Here is a 23,745-nt window from a genome sequence, read left to right on the forward strand (position 1 = left end):
TGGTTCTTCCCAAGTAGACTGAAATCTCCTTGCATACAGTGATTGCTCTGCAAACACTGTATTTTCATGAGTGTAGCACGGTGCTTGGGTCCAGGCAGGTGCTAAGTGACTGGTGAGTGAATATATATTAATGCAGGTCTGATGAAGGGAGGTATTCTGCAGATGTTTCAATGTCCTGTGGTCTCTGTGATGGCTACTTGTTCCCCCCTAAGAATCACGGTGAACTGGTGGTTGCTGATACTGTTACGCAAGGAATCATGGGGGAATCTGGAGAAGCAAATAGGACAACTGTTAAAAAGAAACCCAGAGGCCTAAAATGGCACCTTGGTCCAGGCCAAGTCCCCTAGTCTTGTTTAATCCCTAACCTAACTATGGTTCCCACAGCCCCAGAAATGTTCACCAGGGAGATACTCTGTCACATGGGCCCTCTCCACCCCCAAGGAGGGGAGGTCATCTGCATGGTAAGATTCCCTGCTTTACCAATTAAGGCAATGTGACCTTCCCTGAAACACTCCTTTCTCTTCTTTTGCCACCTTCCTTCCTACACAAACCTCCCATTTATACCACTCTTCAGAGCTCCCCTCTATCTGCAAGAAGGGGTGCTGCCCCATTGACAGCAGGTTCCAGTGCTGGGTGCAGGGAGCTGTGTGTTTTTATGGGTTACTGTCTGGATGAGAAGAGAAGGCACGACAGGTGGAGTGACTTTTCCACGCCACACAGGACTGTTGTTATGTAGCATTTGAACTAGGGGAGAGGGAGCAGGATGGAAGCTGGTGACAGGGAGAAGCTGGAAGCCAGAAGAAGAGTCAGAGCAGGAGGGGAAGTGAGAGTCTGAGTAGGTGTCCAGAGTGGAGGGAGGAGCACAATTGCATTGTCGCAGAGATTCAGGGAAGGCTTGTGCTCAGAGAAGGAAGTCAGAAGAGAGGTGCTGTGTCTAGGGTAGGTTGGGTAGAACACACGTCAAAGACCTACTTTCTAAGAGAAAGAAAGAACATCTGCAAGTACGATGCTGTTCCTGCAACTTGTGCTGCTGGCGGTTCTCCTCGCAGGTGGTGACAGTGAAGATGGTGAGACCTCCGGCCCTGCCCTGTGGGTGCATGCGTGTGTGATGTGTGTACATATGCCTGTGTGTCTGTATGTGTGCATATGTGTGTAAGCATGTATGAGTTTGTGTGTATTTGTGTATAGGTGTGCAACTCTGCGTGTGCCTGTATGTCTGTGTTTGTATATGCATGTATGAGTGTTTCTGTGTCTGTACACACGTGTGCATTTGTATCTGTGTATGTTTGTGTAAGAGTGTGTAAAGTTGTGTAAATTTGTAAGAGTTTGTAAATGTGTTTGTTCGTGAGTGTATGTGACCATTTGTGGAGTGGGTCCCCACCAGATAGCTGGGGAGGGAGAGTGCCAGCCCGGTTCCTCCCTGAGCGTCCCTGACTCCAGTGCCCTGTGCTCTTCTGAAGGGTGAGTATGAAGTCGGGGGCTCTGGGGCAGCACATGTCTCCTGAGACAGCCATGTCTTCCTGTCCTCCAGATTTTGGTTCCCCTCTCTGCCACCTTCTTCTCCTTTCTCTCTCTTTCCCAATGACCTCCTCTTCCAAAGTCAATCTGTTCTTTTTCCACAGGCTTCCAGGAGCCAATCTCCCTCCGAATCATCCTGACTTCATCCTTTTACAACCATTTCCGGACACAGAATATGGGTTCAGCTTGGCTGGATGAGCTGCAGACTCATGGCTGGGACAACAAGACTGGCGCTTTCATTTTCCTTTGGCCTTGGTCCAGGGGCAACTGGAGCACTGAGCAGCTGAGGAAATTGGAGAAGTTGTTGTACACATACTACATTGGATTACGTCAAGTGTTTCAAGACCATGTCCGACACTGGCAGCTTGAATGTAAGTTCAGTTTCCTCAGGGAAGGAGGGATGGAGGTGGCAAGTGTGTGTGTGTCTTGTCTCCCATGACCACCACTTTCCCTGGCCTCCAACCAGGCACCCCCTGGTCCCTCACTCTGTGACTGACGATTGAACTATGCTTTTCTCCCCATTCAATCCTAGCAGCAAAGTCTGTCCATGCTTTCCCGGTACCGCACTAAACTCCCTTAACCCTGGATTGTTTTTATCCCCAGATCTCCTGCGAGCCCTTCCCTATCCTCTGCCCACACACTTCATGTCTCTCCCCCAACCTTTGTTCCTTCCTCTATCATTCACCTCTTCCTCTGCCTCCAGTGACTACAACTTCCTCTTTGTGTGAGCCTCTGTTAACCCACAATGTACTCCATTCCCTCCAATCCCATGAACTTTCCCCTCTGCTTCTGCCCTTCAGGGATTCCACTCATCTTATTTCATCTCCTTCACTCCCCCTGTCCTGTAACTCACAACTTCTCTTCCCCAGATCCATTTCAGGTGCAGCTGTCAGAAGGCTGTGAGCTACACTTTGGGGAAGCATCAGTAGGATTCGTGCGGATTGCTTATCAAGGGGCAGATCTCGTGAGCTTCCAGAACTTGACATGGTGGCCATCTCCAGAGGGAGGAAGTAGGGCTCAGGAGGTCTGCAAACTATTCAATCAGTACCATGTGTTCAATGAGGGACTACACACACTCTTTAGTGACTCCTGCCCCCAGTTCCTCTTGAGTCTTCTTGATGCGGGGAAGGCAGATCTCCAGCGACAAGGTCAGTCCTGCTCCCACCCTCCATGAATTCTCTACTCTGCACTCCTAAATTTGCATTATTCCCTCAAGGAAGGAGCCGGGGGGGGGGGTGGTTGGTGACAGAATTCTAGAGGTAGAAAGATGTGATTATTTAAAGTGATGTGAAGATCTACCCTCTCAGTCTGTGAATATCTCCTGTGTCTGCAGTGAGGCCAGAGGCCTGGCTGTCCGCTGGCCCCAGTCCTGGTCCCGGCCATCTGCTGCTGGTGTGCCACGTCTCTGGCTTCTACCCCAAGCCCGTGTGGGTGATGTGGATGCGGGGTGAGCAGGAGCAGCGGGGCACCCAGCGAGGCGACGTCCTGCCCCATGCTGATGGGACGTGGTATCTTCAGATGTCCTTGGATGTGAAAGCCACGGAGGCAGCTGGCCTGTCCTGCCGAGTGAGACACAGCAGTCTAGGAGGCCAGGACATGGTCCTCTACTGGGGTGAGAAAGAGCTGGACCTGGCTGCGAAACGGGGTGGTTGGTGTTAGAGCAGAGGATGAGAAGCAGATGAAAAATCTGGGTTGCTAGGGATTCTAGACCAAAAATGACTAAAATCAGTAAACCAAGGGATAGAGAGCTAAAGGTGGGGGCCCTCTAGATGTGGGAGGATGCAGAGGGTTGGGTGAAGGTCCATCTCTGAGGAGGGATGGGAGAAGAGAGAGGAGGAAGGGCAGTTGGTGAGGCAGAGGGTGACAGGAGCAAAGAGGACCAGGGAGGTGCAGGTCAACCTGGGGTGGATGGGAAGTGATACCGTCTGTTCTCCAAACCCACAGAGCAGCCCCACTCCATGGGCTTGGTCTTCCTGGTGGTGATAGTGCCCGTGGTGCTTCTGGCAGGTCTGGCGCTGTGGCTCTGGAAGCGCTGGTAAGTCTCTGGAGCCACCTTCCTGCTCTTTCCCATGTGTCTCTCCACCTTTCAGTCTGTCCTCAGCCCTCCTGCTCCCAGTGCTCTTCCCCTCTGCAGTCCTCACCGCCACCTGCTGCAGACTGACTCCTCCTCTGTTCCTCCCAGGAAAACGCACTGGAGATGTCCATGCACTGACCTCCGTTCTGAGCGAGATCCCAGCAGCCCAGGCTCCAGTACTTACCTAAACCCAGCTCAGTAGTAACGTCCTTGCAACTGTCTGTGTGCAGCTTTGTCCTTCAGTTCTGCTTAACGATCTGCTGTCAGTATAAGCTCAGTGTAATTTACTGGGATTTGCTTGTGAGCTGATTCTGGGACTTTAAAATTCAAGACCGAACTCTGGTGGAATAAAGTCCCAGCACCCGCATGGGACGTCAGGCATCAAACCTCAGTTCCTCAGAGCCTTCCCTGATTTACCAGTGGACGCAGTGTCTGCCTGGTGAAAATTCCCTCAACGTCTCGTTGCACTTTGGCAAATCTATTTCTGACCCCACCCAGTGTTGTCCCCAGTGAGGTCCCTTCTCTCCTTCTAATGCTTAGGCCTCTTGAGATCGAAGTCCATGTTTTGTTTTGTTTTGTTTTGTTGTTTTGTTTTCAACTATTTGCATCCTTGGCAAGGTGTCTCACCTGGAATATGTGCCCAGTAAAAACCTCTGTTGGATTTTTGCCCAATTTATAGGTTTTCTTCTTTTCCCTCCCGACCTGTTTATAGTCGTTAAGATGTTTGATGCTCTTCTTGTTACAAGTCTTCCCATTTGACCAAGGGACTTCACGTCGTCATGGTTCCTTGTGTCATCTCTGAGGCCCTGAGGAGAAACACAGTTTTACCTGTGAACATGCCAGTTATTTACTGCAGACAGCTATTCGAGCCGAGCTGTTGCTCCCAGTGTTCTGAATCCAAACAGGAAGGCAGGAGGCTTGCTGTTCGTGGGGCTCAGGGACAGCAGCAGAGCGGTCACCTTGGGTTTGTTAGAAATATAGGGTCTTGGTCTCAGCTGAGACTCGCGGAATCACACCTCGCCTTTTAGCAAAGTCGGCAGGGAGTTCACAGAGTCATCAAATGTGAGAGGCACTGAATAAGGTGATGCCTGAGACGTAGCCGTGCCCGTGTGTCTCTGTACAAAAATGACACGCTCCAGGAAAGAAAACCGGAGTGTTGTGCTCAGGAGTGAATGTGGACCCAGCAAGGAGCATGCATACGGTGCCCCTGGCATTCATGACTGCCGTGTTACCGTCCCTGAGGTCACGGACACGGAGCCATGGCTCCTGGGGGACATCTGGGGTTGGGTTCCAAGGAGCCTCTGTGTACAACACTTTCCAACTGGTGAGTACACAGCCTGGATTCATGTGTGTTTCTGCTTAAAGACAGCTTCTTAATATATATATATTTCTATTTTTAAAATTTTTTTAATAATAATATTTTTTTATTACATTATGTTAGTCACCATACAGACATCCCTGGTTTTTGATGTAAAGTTCCATGACTCATTAGTTGCGTATAACACCCAGTGCACCATGCAATACGTGCCCTCCTTACTACCCATCACCAGCCTGTCCCATTCCCCCACCCCCCTCCCCTCTGAAGCCCTCAGTTTCCCAGAGTCCATAGTCTCTCATATTTCATTCCCCCTTCTGATTACCCCCCCTTTCTTTATCCCTTTCTTCCCCTACCGATCTTCCTAGTTCTTATGTTCCATAAATGAGTGAAACCATATGATAATATATATGTATTTCTAAATAATTCATTGCGTGCCATATTTCCCTATGCTGAAATACTAGCTCAGAAGTGCAACATTTCCCAGCTTGGGAACTGTGATCACCAGCGTCTTTGGGTTTAGCCCCACAGCTGTTGCCCATGGTGCTTTTAGAAACAAACGAGAAATAGTCATCATCTCCTGAATCCGCAAGTATAGTTTCTTTCTCCCCTTCTCCTTGGTGTTATCCTAGTGTCTAGGTGTTACTTTGGCACTCTCTGGAGTGACTCCACATAGGTGTCATGAATGTCCTATTCCTTTTCCTGGATTCACTAATTGGTAATTCATTACCTCTGACCTCATGGCCCACAGCTCTGCATAGGAAGCCTGAGCGAGCCGCACCTGCACACGTGTTTTGTCATGAGGCACATTCCACCTTCTTGTGCTTAGGACAGCATTTAGCCCTGAAGCTCTGGGCCTCACAAACTTTTTAAATACTAAAATCACCAAGAAAGAGCATTTATTTTTTTTTAAGATTTTTTTTATTTATTTATGTGACAGAGAGACAGCCAGCGAGAGGGAACACAGCAGCGGAGTGGGAGAGGAAGAAGCAGGCTCCCAGCGGAGGAGCCCGATGTGGGACTCGATCCCGGAATGCCGGGATCACGCCCTGAGCCGAAGGCAGACGCTTAACGACTGCGCTACCCAGGCGTCCCAAGAAAGAGCATTTAATTCAGAAAATGTGGCACCAAATGGGCCATGAGCAAGAAAGTGTTTACAGTGTGGGAATAAACATGGGAAGGCAGAGAGGATCTGGTTCAGTCTCACCAGGCAACACATAAGGTGGATGACACTTTTCAGGCCCCTCTCCCTGCCTCTGCAAATAGTGGTGAGCTCATGTGTCTGGGGGTTACAAAGCCACGTCAGTAGCAGGCCAATCAGCACAGACAGACTCCGTGAATAATGAAGATGGACCTTTGTGAGCGACGACCCCCATGGCAGTGCGTGTGAAGACGTCCATGGCTAGACTTCAGTTACTCTCAGTTTCATTAATTAACTCAACAAACCATTCTCAAGCCCTGGCCATGTAGCTGGGACATTTTTAGTGTCAAGTAGTGGGGAGGAAAAGGTCTTTCGTGTCTTTGGAGCCTGAAAGTTTTGCTTTCCTGATTTGTTTACCTTTTTCATTGTGTTTCTATTTTCTTAATACAGGAGCTAATGTGGGTCAATGTAGGGGAAAGGAACTTAGTTCTACTTTGTTTAGGGGCTGAGGGAGGCGACCAGGGCAGGAGAATGTTCAAAAGGACCACATGCAAGTTCTCAGCCCACATGTGAATATTTCTGAAAAATATCATTGAAATGGAAGATGTGGCAAAGGTGAATATATGGGAAGGGGAGAAGCAAATCATGGGGCTTCCACAGTCTTCCTGCCTGGGTCAGCCTGCTTGGCTGTTTCTCTAACTTCCAGGCCACCTTGTCATCCTTGCATGGCTACCATGTAGTTCTCGGTTGGTTGACTCCACCCTCATGAGCAGCTCTGGGCTCTGATCAGCCTGAGGCCATCAGGAGAATGCACCCTTGACAATGAGACAGGCTTAAGGATAGACAGGTAAGCTGCGGTTCAGGCCAATCATCAGACAGATGCCACTCATCCTCACCCAGAGGGATGGTGCAGGGCCAGACAGCTACTCTAGGTGGCACAGGTTCCATGAAGTCTGATTCTTGTGGTCGATGGAGGGGAAAGAGATGCTCTCTCCTATCCTGGATGATAAGGTGCAGGGTATAAAGATGGAAATAAGTACAATTGGTTTTTCAGCACCAGAGAAGCAAGCCTGAGGATGAAATCTGCATGCAAGAAGGCAGAGAAATTGTATATGTGAAATTTGCTAAGTGCATAGATATAAAGTGTTCTCACCGCAAGAAAGATAAAGAAAAGAAAAAACAAAACAAGAGGATCAGGGGGAGGAGCTAATATGGTGGAGTAGTAGGACCCCAAGCTTGCCTCGACCCTAGAACACAGATAGGTAAATATCAAATCATTCTGAACACCCAAGATATCCACCTGAGGACTGACAGAATAAACTGCACAACCACAGGGAGACAAGAGGCCACATCATGGAAGGTTGGAGGTGGGGAGTCATGCTTTTGGAGAGATACAATTATGGGTTCTGCGGAGGGTAGGGAGCCCTGGTCTCATACAGAGGAGGAAGAGAGAGAGTGAGAGAGAGAGTGGGGAGAACCCAGGGTATCACACAAGGAAGAAACTTTTCCACAGCCATTGACCGGGAAAACAAGAGGGGTTGATTTTTTGTGAAATTTACAATCAGTGGGGCTCAAGGACTAGAGTTAGAGGTCCGAAGCATGGCCAATGTGGAGCCCAGTAGGCACTGCTGTGCTCTTGTGGAGAAGGAGAGCAGAAGTCTGGGGACAGACAGCATGATCTGAGGATCCCCTGGGACACATGGGATAGAGTGAGTCTCCCCCTTTCCGGTTCATCTAGGAGAGATGGTGCCACCTCTCTGGGGACAAAAGAGCTGGTCGGCAACATTACCCTCCCCCACCCCAGAGCACTGACACTGAGACACATGTGCCGCATGTGGCTAACCTGGACACAGGTTCTTTGCTGCACTTTACTAGAAAGTCCATGCCCCTGTGCTTCAGTGCAAGTGCCCGTCTGGGACAAACCTGCACCAGTCCCAGTGTGGGGAGACCCTGTCCCAGGCAACCAGCATGGGTACCTGTCATGCCAGGTTCCTAATGTTTGGAGGTTTAAAACTCAGCAAGCCTGCCTGGGATGGAGCACAAGGCCGCTGTGTTGCCTGGTGGGCAGAAGGTTAGGGCACAGATAGGGTGACGGCGGGATCTGAGGGACACCTGGAACACACAAGGGGAGATTGCTCGCTCTTCTGGGAGGGCTTCCTTGAGATCAGGATCAAGGAATCCCTTCTCTATGGACAAGAGAGGGGCTTGGTGCCATTTCCCTGCCCCACCAATCAGCATTTTTCACAGAGCTGGAACAAACAAACTTAAATTTGTGTGGAACTAGAAAAGACTCCAAATAGCCAAAGCAATTTTGAAAAAGAAAAAGCAAAGCTTGAGGCATCATGATTCTGGAATTCAAGCTATATTGCAGAGCTCTAGTCATCAAGATGGTGTGGTACTGGCAGAAAAACAGACACATAGAACAATGGAACAGAATGGAGAGCCCAGAAATGGACCCACAACTCTATGGCCAACCGATCTTTGAGAAAGCAGGAAAGAATATCCAATGGAAAAAAGACTATCTCTTCAACAGATAGTGTTGGGAAAACTGGACAGCAACATGCAGAAGAATGAAACTGGACCACTTTCTTATATCATACTCAAAAATAAATTCAAAATGGATGAAAGACCTAAATGTGAGACAGGAAGCCATGAAAATCCTAGAGGAGGACACAGGCAGCAACCTCTTTAATATGGGCTGTAGAAATTTCTTACTAGATAAGTCTCCTGGGGCAAGGGAAAGAATAGAAAAAGAAACTATTGGGACATCATCAAGATAAAAACCTCTGTACAGCAAAAGAAATGATCAATAAACCTGAAAGGTAACCTACAGAATGGAAGAAGATATTTGAAAAATGACATATCCGATAAAGGTTTAGTATCCAAAATCTAGAAAAAAGTTACCAAAATCAACACCCGTAAAACTAATAATCTAGTTAAGAAATGGGCAGAAAGCATGAACAGACCTTTTTCTGAAGAAGACATGCAGATGGCCGGCAGACTCCTGAAAAGAAGCTCAACATCACTGATCGCCAGGGAAATACAAATGAAAGCTACAATGATATATCACCTCACACCTGTCAGAATGGCTAAAATTAACAACAGAGGAAACAGCAGATGTTGGTGTGGATGCGGAGAAAGGGCGGCATTCTTACACTGTTGGTGGGGATGAAAACTGGTGTAGCCACTCTGGAAAACAGCATGGATGTTCTTCAAAAAGTTAAAAACAGAACTACCCTATGACAGAAGACCTGAAGAGACATTTCTCCAAAGAAGATATTCAGATGTCCAACATGCAGATGAAAAGATTCTCATCATCACTGATCATCAGGGAAATGCAAATCAAAACCACAACGAGACATCACCTTACACCTGTCACACTGGTTAATTTACAAAAAATGGGAAAAAACACAAGAAACAAATATTGAGGAGGATGTCAAGAAAAAAGACCCTTGCACACTGTTGGTAGGAATGGAATTGGTCAGCCACTCTGGAACACACTATGGAGGTTCTGCAAAAAATTAAAAACAGAATTACTATATGATCCGATGGATTTTACTACTAGATATTTTTTTTTGTATTATTGGGTATTTACCCAAAGAATGTGAAAACACTAAAATGAAGAGAAACTAGCATCCCTGGGGCGCCTGGCTGGCTCAGTCGTTAAGCATCTGCCTTCAGCTCAGGGCATGACCCAGGGTCCTGGGATCGAGCCCCGCATCGGGCTCCCCACTAGCGGGAAGCCTGCTTCTCCCTCTCCACTCCCCCTGCTGGTGCTCCCTCTCTCGCTGTGTCTCTCCCTGTCCAATAAATAAATGAAATCTTTAAAAAGAAAAGAAAAGAAACGAGCACCCCAATGTTTACTGCAGCATCATTTACTAATTGTCAACATATGAAATCAACCCAAGTGTCCACGGTTAGATGAATAAAGAGAAAAGATGTGGGATGTACCCAGAATGGAATATTACTAAGACATAAAAATAACTGGTCTCTCCATTTGCAACAACATGGTTGGAGCTGGAGAGCGTGATGGAAAGTGATATAAGTCATTCAGACAGAGACGAATACCATGTGGTCTCGTTCATATGTGGAATTAAGAAACAAAACATAGGAACAAAGGAAAAAGTGACAAAGGAAAAAATAGCCTCTTATCTACAGAGAACATACTGCTGGTTCCCAGAGGGGAGGTGGGTGGGGGATGGGGGAAATTGCTGAAGGGGATTAGCATTACATTATTTCATGAGCACTGATAACATATAGAATTGCTCAATAACTATATTGTACACCAGAAACTAATATAACACTAATTAAAGGTTAACTACAGTGGAATTAAAAAAAATAACAAAAGAAAAAGTAACACCAAAATGTATATTTTTGGTTTATGAGTTTTTCTTCCCAAGTAGACTGAAAGCTCCTTGCATACAGTGATTGCACTGCGAACACTGTATTTTCACGAGTGTAGCACGGTGCTTGCATCCAGCAGGTGCTACGTGACTGGTGAGTGAATATATATGAATGCAGGTCAGACTGAGGAGGTATACTTCAGATGTTTCAATGTCCTGTGGTTTCTGTGATGGCTACTGGTTCCCCCTTAGGAATCATGGTGGGCTGGTGGTTGCTGATACTGTTAGACAGGCAATCTCGGGGGAATCTGGATAAGCAAATAGAGCAAATGTTAAAAAGAAACCCATGGGCCCAAAATGGTGCCTAGAGCCAGGTCAAGTCTCTAAACCTTGCTTTACCCCTGATCTAACTGCAGTTTCCACCTCCCCCAGAAAGGTTCACCCATCAGTAAGGAATTTTTTGGTCGGCACCAGTGAGGTGATCTGTCACATGGGCCCTCTACAGCCCCAGGGAGGGGTGATCATCTGAATGATAACACCCCTGCTCTCCCAATTAAGGAAGATGACCTTCCCCGAAACATGACTTTCTTTTCTTTTGCTAACAGTCTCCTTCCTATAAAAACCTCCCATTTTTGCTACTTCTAGGAGCTCCCCTCTACTTGTCAGATGGGGTGCTGCCCAATTCTTGAATCACTTAATAAAATCAATTCGATCTTCAAATATACCTGGTTGGTTTTGTTTTTTAACACAAGCAGGGAGAAGTCAGGGATGTGAATGAGCTGGGGTGGGGGGTGAGAAGAGGAAGGAAATAGATGGGGGTGTCACAGGGCAGGAGGGACAGAGTGACAGCAGGGTCCAGGGCTGGGTGCTGGGAGCCATATGTTTTCATGGGTTACTGACTGGGTGAAAAGAAAAGGCCTGAGAGGTGGGATGACTTTTCTATGCCACACAGGACTTGTTCTGTAGCCTCTAAATTAGGGGATGGGGAGCAGGATGGAGGCCAGAGAAGAGAGTCAAACAGGAGGGGAAGTGAGAGTCTGAGTAGGTGTCCAGGATTGAAGGAGGAGCACATTTGCATTGGTGCAGAGACTCAGGGAAGGCTGGTGTGTGGAGAAGGAAGTCAGAGGAGAGGTGCTGTGTGTGGGTAGGTTCGTTAGAACAGCCGTCAAAGGCTGACTTTGTCGGAGAAAGAGAGAACATCTGCAGATACGATGCTTTTCCTGCAACTTGTGTTGTTCGTGGTTCTCCTCCCAGATGGTGGCAGTGAAGATGGTGAGACCTCTGGCCCTGCCCTGTGGGTGCACATGTGAGTGTGCATGTGTGTGTGTGTGTTTGTGCCAGTCTTTGTGTGATGTGTGTACATGCCCTTGTGTGTCTGTATGGTGCATATGTGTGTGTAAGTATGCACGAATTTGCGTGTATGGGTGCCTTGTGTGCATCTGTGTGTGTGCAAGTCTGTGTACATCATGTGTGTACATGTGCTTGTCTGTCTGTCTGTGTCTGTTTTAATATGTGTATGAGTTTGTACATGTGCATGTGTGTGTGCGTGTCTGTTTTTGTGCACGTGTGTCCATGTGCATGTGTAGGCTCGCTTGTGTTAGGGTATGTACATTGCTGTAAGTTTGTAGGATTGTGTATGCATGTTTGTGCTCCCGTACATCTGTGCACTTATGGTGTGTGTGCACATGTGTGCATTTATGTCCGTGTGTGTGTGCACTGGTGATATGGTCTCCCCAGCACACACCTGGGGAGGGAGAGTGCCAGCCTGGTTCCGTCCTGAGCATCCCCAAACCCAGGGCCGTGTGCTTCTCTGAGGGTTGGGTACGAAGCTCAGGGCTCTGGGGCACCACATGTCTCCTGAGACAACTATGGCTTCCTTGTCCTCCAGATTTTGGTTCCCAACCCTAGCACTTTCTTCTCATTTCTGTCTCCTTCCCAGTGCCCTCCTCTTCCAGTCTATCTGTTCTTTTCCACAGATTTCCAGTTGCCGATCTCCATTCGAATGATCCTGACCTCATCCTTTTACAACCGTTCCTGGACGCAAAATCAAGGCTCAGCTTGGCTGGATGAGCTGCAGACTCATGGCTGGGACAGTAAGACTGGCGCTTTCACTTACCTGCAGCCTTGGTCCAAGGGCAACTTCAGCAATAAGGAGCTGAAGGAACAGGAAAGGTCCTTGCATATATTCTCCACTGGATTTCCTCCAATATTTCATAACCATGTCCGCCAATGGCAGCTTGAATGTGAGTTCAGATTCCTATGGGCAGGTAGGATGGAAGTGGCAGGTGTGTATGTCTCCTTGAGTTCCTTCTTCCTCTAGGAAAGAACCTCCACTGGCTTCTAAAGCTCATATCTCCCCATCATAAAGCTGAATTGCACCCAGTTGTGCTGGGGGGTAGAAGCCAGACCGTGATTCTTGAAAAGCTTCATGTCTTCTGCTACTTCCCACTCCTCTCATTGACAACAGGCTGTGCTCTCCTGTTTCTCATTAGTGTCTCCCATGACCACCCCTTTCCTGGACTGACTCCTTGAATTGTACTTTTCTCCCCATTCAATTCCAGCAGCGATGTCTCTCTATGTGTTCCCTGTACCCAATGCTCTCCCTGCACCCTAGACTGTTTTTACCCCAGCTCTTCCACTGAGCCCTTCCCTATTCTCTGCCCACAACCTTCATGTTTCTCCTCCAACATTTATTCCTTCCTCAATCATTCACCTCTTCTTCTGCCTCCAGTGACCACCACTTCCCCTTTGTCTAAGCCTCCCCTCAAGCCAAAGTCTACTCATTCCTTCCAATCACCTGAACTTCTCCCTCTGCTTCTACCATCCTTGGCTTCCACTCATCTCATTTCATCTCTTTCACTTCCCCTGTCCTGTAACTCACGATTTCTCTTCCCAGATCCTTTTCAGGTACAGGTAGTCAAAGGCTGTGAGCTGCATTTTGGGAAAGCATTAGAATGCTACCTGAGGATTGCTTATCAAGGATCAGATCTTGTGAACTTCCAGAACATGACATGGCAGCCATCTCCAAAGGGAGGAAGTAGGGCTCAGCAGATCTGCAAACTATTCAATCAGTACTACGTGGTTAATAAGATAGTCCACGTGCACATCAATGACATCCTCCCGCGTTTCTTCTTGGGTCTTCTTGATGCAGGGAAAGCATATCTCCTGCGGCAAGGTCAGTCCTGCTCTCTCCCTCCATAAGTCTCTATTCTGCAATCATACATTTGCAAAGTTTTATTTAAATTCAGGATAAGATGAGGACATGAGGGAGAGGGGATGGTGGTGACAGGTTTCTAGAGGTAGAAAGATGTGTTTATCTAAAGCGATGTGAATATCTACCTTCTCAGTCTGTGAATTCGTGTCCTATGTCTGCAGTGAGGCCAGAGGCCTGGCTGTCCACTGGCCCCAGTCCGGGTCCAGGCCGTCTGCTGCTGGTGTGCCACGTCTCCGGCTTCTACCCCAAGTCCGTGGGGGTGATGTGGATGCGGGGTGAGCAGGAGCAGCGGGGCACCCAGCGAGGCGACATCCTGCCCCATGCTGATGGGACATGGTATCTCCGAGTGATGCTGGACGTGGTGGCCCGGGAGGCAGCTGGCCTGTCCTGCCGAGTGAGACACAGCAGTCTAGGAGGCCAGGACATGGTCCTCTACTGGGGTGAGAAAGAGCTGGACCTGGCTGCGAAAGGGGGTGGTTGGTGTTAGAGCAGAGGATGAAAGGCAGATGAAAAATTTGGGTTGCTAGGGATTCTAGACCAAAAATGACTAACATCAGTAAACCAAGGGATGGAGAACTGAGAGTGGGGGCCCTCTAGATGTGGGAGGATGCAGAGGGTTGGGTGAAGGTTCCATCTCTGAGGAGGGATGGGAGAAGAGAGAGGAGGAAGGGCAGTTGGTGAGGCAGAGGGTGACAAGAGCAAAGAGGACCAGGGAGGTGCAGTTCAACCCGGGGTGGTTGGGAAGTGACATCCTCTGTGCACTAAACACACAGAGCAGCCCCACTCCATGGGCTTGGTCTTCCTGGCGGTGATAGTGCCCGTGGTGCTTCTGGCAGGTCTGGTGCTGTGGCTCTGGAAGTGCTGGTAAGTCTCTGGAGCCACCTTCCTGCTCTTCGTACATGTCTCCCCACATTTCAGCCTGTCCTCAGCCCTCCTCCCAGTGACCTTTCTCTCTGTAGTCCTCATGTCAACATGCTACAGAGTGACTTCCTCCTCTGTTGTTCCCAGGAAAACACGGTGGAGACCTCAGTGCAGTGTCAGAGATCCCAGCATCCCAAGTTCCAGTGTTTACCTAAACCCAGCTCAGCGGTGATGTCCTTGTAACAATCTGTGTGCAACTTTGTCTTTCATTTCTGCTTAATCATCAGTTGTCTACATTCACTTAGTGTAATTTAGCATTTTGTTGTTCTTGTTGTTCTCACTTGGTCTGGAACTTAAATCTCAAATTTATCTCTGAATGGAACGAGGCCCCAGCACCTGCATGGAGGAACAAGCATGAGATGTCATTTCCTCCAGAGAACCCTCCCTGATTCACAAGTAGAAGCAGTCTCTGCCTGTTGAGAATTTCCACCACCTTTTCCTGAACTTTCATAAATCTACACCTCACCTCCCACCACTTGTTACCCCCAGTTAGGACCCTTGTCCCTTCTAATTCTTAGGATTCTTGAGAACAAAGTCCATGTCTTTTTAATATTTGTAATCTTGGAAAGGTGTTTCACCTGCATGGGACATGTCCTCAATAAAAATCTGTGTTGAATATATGCCACATTTATAGCTTTTTCTTCTTCTTTTTCTTCCTGACATGTTGGTAGTAGTTGAGATGGTTGATGGTCTTCTTGTTAAAAGTCTTATCACCTGGCTGAGGGAATTCACACTCCTCTGGATCTTTGCTGATGTCTCTGAGCCTCTGAGGAGAAACACAGTTTTGCCTGTGACCATTCCACTTATTTAACTGCAGACATCTGTAGGATTGGACCTGTTGCCTGATTCCTGGGCTTGATGGCAGGGGAATGAGATGCTCTCTCTTGTTCTGGATGATAAGGTGTGAGGTTATAAAGCCTGAAACAAGTACAATCCATTTTCAGCACCAGAGAAGCTGCCTGAAGATAAAACATGTGTGCGACAAGGCAGAGAAATTGTGTAGAAGAAACTTGCCAGGAGGGTACATCTGAAGCCGTCTCACCACCAGAAAGTTAAAGGAAAGGACAGAAAAAGAAACAAGAGGGTTTGCAGGGAGGAGCTAACATGGTGGCATAAGAGGAGGATCCCAAGCTTGCCTGGACCCTAAACACAGCTAGATAAATATAAAATCATTCTGAGTACCCAAGAAATCGATTTGAGGACTGACAGAACAGACGGCACAGCTAGAGGCAGAGAAGAGGCCACATCACAGAAGGTAGGAAGTGCAGAGACATGACTTGGGGGAGAAATGGATCATGAGTGCTGTGGATGAGAGGGAGCCCTGATTTAAGACAGTAGAGAGAGGAGGGAGGGAGAGAGGGAGAGAGGAAGAGAAGGGGAGAGAGAGAGAGAGGGAGAGAGAGAGAGAGGGGAGCGTGGAGGAGGTTACACAAGGAAAATGCTTCTCCAAAGCCAAATACCCCATTTCCCCTAAGCACCTCTCCTCAAGCAACCCTCAGTTTGTTTCCTATAGTTAAGAGTCTCTTATGGTTTGCCTCCCTCCCTGATTTTGTCTTATTTCATTTTTCCTACCCTTCTCCTATGTTCCTCTGTTTTGTTTCTTAAATTCCACACCTGAGTGAAATCATATTTGTCTTTCTCTTATTTCACTTAGCATAATACCCTTTAGTTCCACCCACATCATTGCAAATGGCAAGATTTCATTCTTTTTGATGGCTGAGTAATAGTCAATTGTATGTATGGACCACATCTTCTTTATCCATTCGTCTGGTGAAAGGCATCGCAGCTCCTTCCACAGTTTGGCTATTGTGGACATTGCTGCTATGAACATTGGGGTGCATGTGCACCTTCTTTTCACTACATCTTTATCCTTGGGGTAAATACCTAGTAGTACAATTGCTGGGTCATAGGGTACCTCTATTCTTGACATCTTGAGGAACCTCCATACTGTTTCCCAGAGTGGCTCCACCAGCTTGTATTCCCACCAACACTGTGAGAGGGTTCTCCTTTCTTCATACCCTCGCCAACATTTGTTGTTTCTCGCCATGCCAATTTTTGCCATTCTAACTGGTGTAAGGTGGTATCGCATTGTGGTTTTGATTTGTATTTCCCTGATGGCTAGTGGTGTTGAACATTTCTTCATGTGTCTGTGGCCATTTGTATGTCTTCTTTGGAGAATTGTCTCTTCATGTCTTCTGCCCATTTTTTAACTGGGTTATTAGTTTTTTGGGTGTTGAGTTTGAGAAGTTCTTTACAGATCTTGGATTCCAGCCCTTTATCTATAATGTCATTTGTAAATATCTTCTCCCATTCCGTGGGCTGCCTCTTAGTTTTGTTGATTGTTTCCTTTGCTGTGCAGAAGCTTTTTTTCTTGATGAAGTCTCAAAATTCATTTTTGCTTTTGTTTCACTTGCCTTTGGAGACATGTCTTGAAAGAAGTTACTGTGGCTGATGTCGAAGAGGTTGCTGCCTATGTTCTCCTCTAGGATATTGAGGGATTCCTGTCTCACATTGAGGTCTTTTATCCATTCTGAGTTTATCTTTATGTATGGTCTAAGGGAATGGTCCAGTTTCATTCTTCTATATGTAGCTGTACAATTTTCCCAGCACCATTTATTGAAGAGACTGTCTTTTTTCCATTGGATATTTATTCTTGCTTTGTCAAAGATTATTTGATCATAGAATTGAGGGTCCATTTCTGGAGTCTCTATTCTGTTCCTTTGGTCTATGTGTCTGTTTTTGTGTCAGTACCATGGTCTCTTGGTGATCACAGCTTTGTACTACAGCTTGAAGGCAGGTAATGTGATGCCCCAGCCTTGTTTTTCTCTTTCATCATTCCCATGGAGATTCGGGGTGTTTTCTGGTTCCATACAAATTTTAGGATTTTTTGTTCCACCTCTTTGAAAAATGCCAATGGTATTTTAATAGGAATGGCATTGAAAGTGTAAATTGCTCTGGACAGGGTAGACATTTTAACTGTGTTTATTCTTTCACTCCATGAGCATGGAATATTTTTCCAACTTTTTGTGTCTTCCTCAATTTCTTTCATGAGTGTTCTGTAGTTTCTAGAGTATAGATCCTTTACCTCTTTAGTTATGTTTATTCCTAGGTATCTTATGGTTTTTGTTGCTATTGTGAATGCAATTGACTCTAATTTCTCTTTCTACAGTTACATTGTTAGTGTAGAGAAAAGCAACTGATTTCTGTGCATTGATTTTGTATTCCGTCACACTGCTGAATTGTGGTATGAGTTCTAGTAATTTGGGGGTAGAGTCTTTTGAGTTTTCCACATAAAGTATCATGTCCTCTGTGAGGAGGGAGAGTTTGACTTCTTCTTTGCCAATTTGGATGCCTTTTATTTCTTTTTGTTGTCTGATTGCTGAGGCTAGGACTTCTAGTACTATGTTGAACAATAGTGGCGAGAGCGGCCATCACTGTTGTGTTCCTGATCTTAAGGGAAAGGCTCTCAGCTTTCCCCATTGATAATGATATCTGCTGTGGGCTTTTCATAGGTGGTTTTTATGATATTGAGGAATGTTCCTTCTATCCCTATACTCTGAAGAATTTTAATTCTGCTGATTAAAATTCAGCAATGGAGGAGGTTGTATTTTGTCAAATTCTTTTTCTGCATCAATTGAGAGGATTATATGGTTCTTGTCTTTTCTTTTATTGATGTGCTCTACCACTTTGATTGATTAGTGAATGTTGAACCACCCTTGCATCCCAGGCATAAAACCCACTTGGTTGTGAATAATCCTTTTAATGTACTGTTGGATCCTATTAGCTAGGATCTTATTGATTATTTTCTCATCCATGTTCATCAGGGATATGGGTCTGTAATTCTCCTTTTTTGATGGAGTCTTTGCCTGGTTTTGGGATCAGGGTAATGCTCACCTCATAGAAGGAGTTTGGAAGTTTTCCTTCTGGTTTTGTTTGTTTGTTTTGTTTTGTTTTGTTTTGGAACAGCTTCAGGAGAATAGGTATTATTTCTTCTTTGCATGTTTGTTAGAATTCCCCTGGGAAGCCATCTGGCCCTGTACTTTTGTTTTTTGGGAGGTCTTTGATTACTGCTTCAATTTCATTATTGGTTATTCATCTATTGAGATTGTCTATTTCTTCTTGTTTCAGTCTTGGTAGTTTGTAAGTTTCCAGGAAGGCGTCCAATTCTTCCAGGTTGCTTAATTTGTTGGCATATAGTTGCTGGTAATCATTTCTAATCATTGTTTCTATTTCCTTGGTGTTAGTCATGATCTCTCCCCTTTCATTCATGGTTTTATTAATTTGGGTCCTTTCTCTTTTCTTTTGGGTAAGTTTGGCCAGTGGTTTATCGATCTTATTAACTCTTTCAAAGAACCAGCTTCTAGATTTGTTGATCTGTTTTACTGTTTTTTCTGGTTTCTATTTCACTGATCTCTGCTCTAATCTTTATTATTTCTCCTCTCCTGCTGGGTTTAGGTTTTATTTGCTGTTCTTTCTCCAGCTCCTTTAGGTGTAGGGTTAGCATGTGCATTTGGGATTTTTCTAAATTTTTTTGAAAGAGGCTTGGATGGCTATGTATTTCCCCCTTAGGACCACCTTTGCAGTGTCCCATGGGTTTTGGACCAATGCGTTTACATTCTCACTCGTTTCCATGAATTGTTTAAGTTCTTCTTTAACTTCCTGGTTGACCCATTCATTCTTTAGCAGGATGCTCTTAAACTTCCAAGTGTTTGAATTCCTTCAAATTTTTTTCTTGTGATTGAATTCCAGTTTCAAGGCATTGTGGTCTGATACCATGCAGGGCATAATCTCAATCTTTTGTTGTTGGCTGAGACCTGATTTGTGACCCAGTATGTAGTCTAATTTGGAGAAAGTTCCATGTGCATTTGAGAAGAATGAGTATTATGTTGTTTTAGGGTGGAATGTTCTGTATATATCTACGAAGTCCATCCGGTCCAATGCGTCATTCAAAGCTCTTGTTTCTTTGCTGATCTTCTGTTTAGATGATCTGTCTAGTGCTGAGAGTGGAGTGTTAAAATCTCCTACTATTAACGTATTATTGTCAATCTGATTCTTTATTTTGCTTAACAGCTGGCTTATGTAGTTGGATGCTCCCATGTTGGGGACATAGATATTTACAATTGTTAGATTTTCTTGTTGGATAGATCCTTTAAGAATGATATAGTGTCCCTCTGGATCTGTTTTTACAGTCTTTGGTTTAAATTCTAATTTGTCCAATATAAGAATTGCTACCACAGCTTTCTTGAGGTCTGTTGGCATGAAAAATTTTTCTCCATCCCCCCACTTTCAGTCTGGAGGTGTCTTTAGGTTCAAAATGAGTCTCTTGTAGACAGCATATGGATGAGTCCCTTGTAGACAGCATATGGATGAGTCCTGTCTTTGTATCCAATCTGCAACCCTGTGTCATTTCATGGGAGCACTTCAGTTGTTCAAGTTAAGGGTTACTACTGAAAGTTATGTGTTTGTTGCCATCTTATTGTCTGTACAGTTCCTGTTTCTATGTATTGTCTCTGTAAATTTCTGGTCCATATTACTCTTGGGGTCTTTCCTCTTTTATAGAATCCCCCTTAATATTTCTTGCAGGGCTGGCTTGGTGGTCACATATTCTTTCAGTTTCTCCCAGTCCTGGATGCTCATTATCTCTCCATCCATTCTGAATGACAGCCTTGCTGGATAAAGTATTCTTGGCTGCATGTTCTTCTCATTTAGCACCCTGAATATGTTTTGCCAGCCCTTTCTGGCTTGCCAGGTCTATCTGGACAGGTCTGACATATTCTGATGTTCCTCCCTCTGTACATAAAGAATCTCTTCCCCCTAACTGCCCTTAGGATGGCTTCCTTGGTTCTAAGATTTGCGAGTTTTACTATTACATGCTGAGGCATTGGTCTGTTCTCCTTGATCTTGGGAGGAGTCCTCTCTGCCTCTAGGACACGAATGCTTATTTCATTCCCCAGATTAGGGAATTCTCAGCTACAATTTGCTCAAATATATCTTCTAGTCCTCTCTCTCCACCTCCTCAGGGATCCCAATAATTCTGACAGTGGAATATTTCATGATGTCGTTGATTTCTTCAAGTCTATTCTCATGGATTTTAAACTGTTTTTTCCCCCCAGGCCTCCTCCTGTTCCTTCCTCTCTATCAGTTTATACTCTAGATCACTAATTCATTTTCTGCCTCATTTACCCGGGCTGTTAGAGTATCTAGTTTAGACTGCATTTCATTCATAGCATTAAGTTTGGCCTGATTAGCTCTCATTTCTACCCTTAGAGTTTCTATGTTGCCATTAATGGTTTTCTCAAGCCTAGCTATTGTCCTCATATTTGTTACCCTGAAGTCTATTTCTGACGTCTTGCTTATATCCATATCTATTAGGTCTAAGGGAGAGGCCATTGTCTCTGGTTCTTTTCTTTGTTGGGAGTTCCTCCTCCTATTCATTTTGTTGAGGGGCGGTTGAGGGAGTGTAGAGTCAAAAATATCAACCAGAATCCAGGAAAGGTGCACCCCAGCCAAAATGAAACCCAAGAATGAGATTTATAAAGTTCAGAACAAGAATGGGGGAGAGGGAAGGGGGCTATAATCTCTCAATGTGGGTAAGGTAGGGTGTTTCAGGTCTTCCTGGGTGTAATTTGTTCTCTTTGTTAGAGAACCCTACTTCCCAGAGTTACAGGGAAATTAAAACTGGTAAATATGTAAAGGTAGTATTGAATAGGGGAAAAAAGACTACATTGATGCTTCTATCTATATCTATCTATCTATCTATCTATCTATCTATCTATCTAAAGAAAAAAATAAAGACGTGAAAAGGTACAAGTTAAAAACTTACTATGGAATATGTTGTATTAAACCTCTAGTTGAAATGATAAGTATGTAAAAAGAGAAAAACAGAGATGAAACATGAAGAAGAATTTTTTTAAAAAGTTATATCTAAGAAATACATAGGCTGTGAGGCAACACCAGGAGCTCAATATACTATAGTCCTCTGGTTGGAGTTTTACAGTTTTATGGGGACCTTCGGGTTGTCATCCTCCTGTTCTTCCAGCTTGTCTTCTGGGGGAGGAGCCTGCCTGTTGTTTTTCAGGCAACTCTGCTTGGGCAGAGTTGCCCTGCCCGTATCAAGGGGCTGGGCTCCGTGGAAAATGGCGTTTTGGACTTTTGTTCTCTGGCGGCTTTTCATGCCTTTTCAGAGGGTCAGAGCAAAGGAAAATGTCCACTCCTAGACCTCCGTCCCAGAGGTGAGAAGCCACAGTCTGCTCCTCTCTGAACCCTCCAGAACACAGTCTCCCCCTCTGTAAGTGCCCTCCCACAGGCGGTGCACGCCCCCAGTGACCCTCTCAGTAGTCATTGACCCAGACTCCTGCTTGTCTCTGCCCCCTGTGCCTCCAAAACCAAGAGCGATCACAGTCTGGGTGGGTGCAGGCAGTGCTGCGGCAGCCGGCGCCCCGGGTCTGTGCAAGTGGCTGCCCTCATCCCCGCGTTTGCCCCTTAGGCTCCCAGATTCTGTTTGAGCAATGTTATCAGGCCCTTCCTGTCCCTCTGCCACCGCTCTCCAAGCTATCACTGGTCCCCAGGTGCAGGATGCTTTTTCACTGGGGTATCATATTACTTCCTAGTGGCTAGCTTCTGGTGGTTCCATCCCCATTCTGTTTATCCTCCGATATCTGTCCGTGCGATCACAACTCTGTCCTTCCTACTCTCAACTGACGATCCTCTGCCCCTGAAGAGATCCGGACAGATAATCTTACATCTCAGGCTGATTTGTGGGTGTTCAGACTGGCTTGGTAGATATTCAGCTAAATTCAGGGGACCAGTTGAAACGGAGCCCCCCACTCCTCCGCCATCTTGCCCCTCCTCAGGAGAGGACTTTAACACCCCAGTCACAGTAATGGACAGATCATCCAAGCAGAAGATCAACAAGGAAACAAGGGCTTTGAATGACACACTGGAACAGATAGATCTCAGAAATATATTCAGAGCATTTCATCCTAAAGTCATAGAATACACATTCTTCTCGAGTGCACATGGAACATTCTCCAGAATAGATCACATACTGGGTCACAAATCAGGTCTCATCTGGTACCAAAAGATTGAGATTATACCATGCATATTTCAGACCACAATGCTTTAAACTTGAACTCAATCACAGGAGAAAATTTGGATGGAACACAAATGCATGGAAGTTAAAGAACATCCTACTAAAGAATGAATAGGTCAACCAGGAAATTAAAAAAGAACTTAAAAAATACATAGAAACAAATGAAGATTGAAACATGATAGTTCAGAACTTTGGGAGGCAGCAAAGGTGGTCCTAAGAGGGAAGTAGAGAGCAATACAGGCCTTTCTCAAGAAATGAGAAAAGTCTCAAATATACAACCTAACCTTACACCTAATGGAGTTGGAAAAAAAAACAACCAGCAAATAGAGCCTAAATTCAACAGGAGAAGAAAAATAATAAAGATTAGAGCAGAAATTAATGATATAGAAGTCAAAATAACAGTAGCATAGATCAACCAAACTAGAAGCTTGTTCTTTGAAAGAATTAATAAGATTGATAAACCCCTAGCCAGATATATCAAAAAGAAAAGAGAAAGGACCCAGATAAATAAAATCATAAATGAAAGAGGAGTGATCATAACCAACGCTGAAAAATACAACTATAAAATAATATTATGAGCAATTATGTGCCAACAAATTAGGCAATCTGGAAGAAATCGATGCATTCCTAGAAACATATAAACTATAAACACTGAAACAGGAAGAAATGGAAAACCTGAACAGACCCATAACCAGCAAAGAAATTGAAACAGGAATCAAAAATTTCCCAACAAACAAGAGTCCAGGGCCAGATGGTCTCCCAGTGGAGTTCTACCAAACATTTAAAGAAGAAATAATACCTATTCTTCCAAAGCTGTTTCAAAAAATAGAAATGGAAGGAAAACTTCCAAACTCATTCTATGAAGCCAGAATTACCTTGATCCCAAAACCTGGCAGAGACCCCACCAAAAAAGGAGAGAATTACAGACCAATATCCCTGATGAACATGGATGTGACTATTTTCAAAGAGATACTAGATAATAGGATCCAACAGTATATGAAACAGATTATTCACGACAACCGAGCGGGATTTATTCCTGGGCTGCAAGAGTGGTTCAACATCCACAGATTGATCAATGTGATACACCACATTGATAAAAGAAAGCACAAGAGCCATATGATCCTCTC

The 23,745-nt window shown here is 45.4% G+C and overlaps 2 protein-coding genes across 2 annotated transcripts; both read left to right on the forward strand.

The window, feature by feature from the left end:
- Window positions 1-888: 888 nt before the first annotated feature.
- On the forward strand, window positions 889-4,264 carry LOC123783617 (T-cell surface glycoprotein CD1a-like). Its single transcript, XM_045784468.2, has 6 exons — window positions 889-1,067; window positions 1,623-1,889; window positions 2,388-2,666; window positions 2,852-3,130; window positions 3,463-3,553; window positions 3,701-4,264. The coding sequence occupies exons 1-6, from the start codon at window positions 1,007-1,009 to the stop codon at window positions 3,792-3,794; spliced, it is 1,071 nt and encodes a 356-aa protein (XP_045640424.2). The 5' UTR covers window positions 889-1,006; the 3' UTR covers window positions 3,795-4,264.
- Window positions 4,265-11,584: 7,320 nt separating this feature from the next.
- On the forward strand, window positions 11,585-15,043 carry LOC123783500 (T-cell surface glycoprotein CD1a-like). Its single transcript, XM_087866286.1, has 6 exons — window positions 11,585-11,663; window positions 12,368-12,634; window positions 13,288-13,566; window positions 13,767-14,045; window positions 14,379-14,469; window positions 14,614-15,043. Exons 1-6 carry the CDS (start codon window positions 11,603-11,605, stop codon window positions 14,696-14,698), a joined length of 1,062 nt encoding a protein of 353 aa, XP_087722412.1. The 5' UTR covers window positions 11,585-11,602; the 3' UTR covers window positions 14,699-15,043.
- The last annotated feature ends 8,702 nt before the right edge of the window (window positions 15,044-23,745 follow it).

Source organism: Ursus americanus, chromosome 2 (genome assembly GCF_024610735.1).
Source record: "Ursus americanus isolate L20-20 chromosome 2, mUrsAme1.1.p, whole genome shotgun sequence".
NCBI classification, from domain to species: Eukaryota; Metazoa; Chordata; class Mammalia; order Carnivora; family Ursidae; genus Ursus; species Ursus americanus.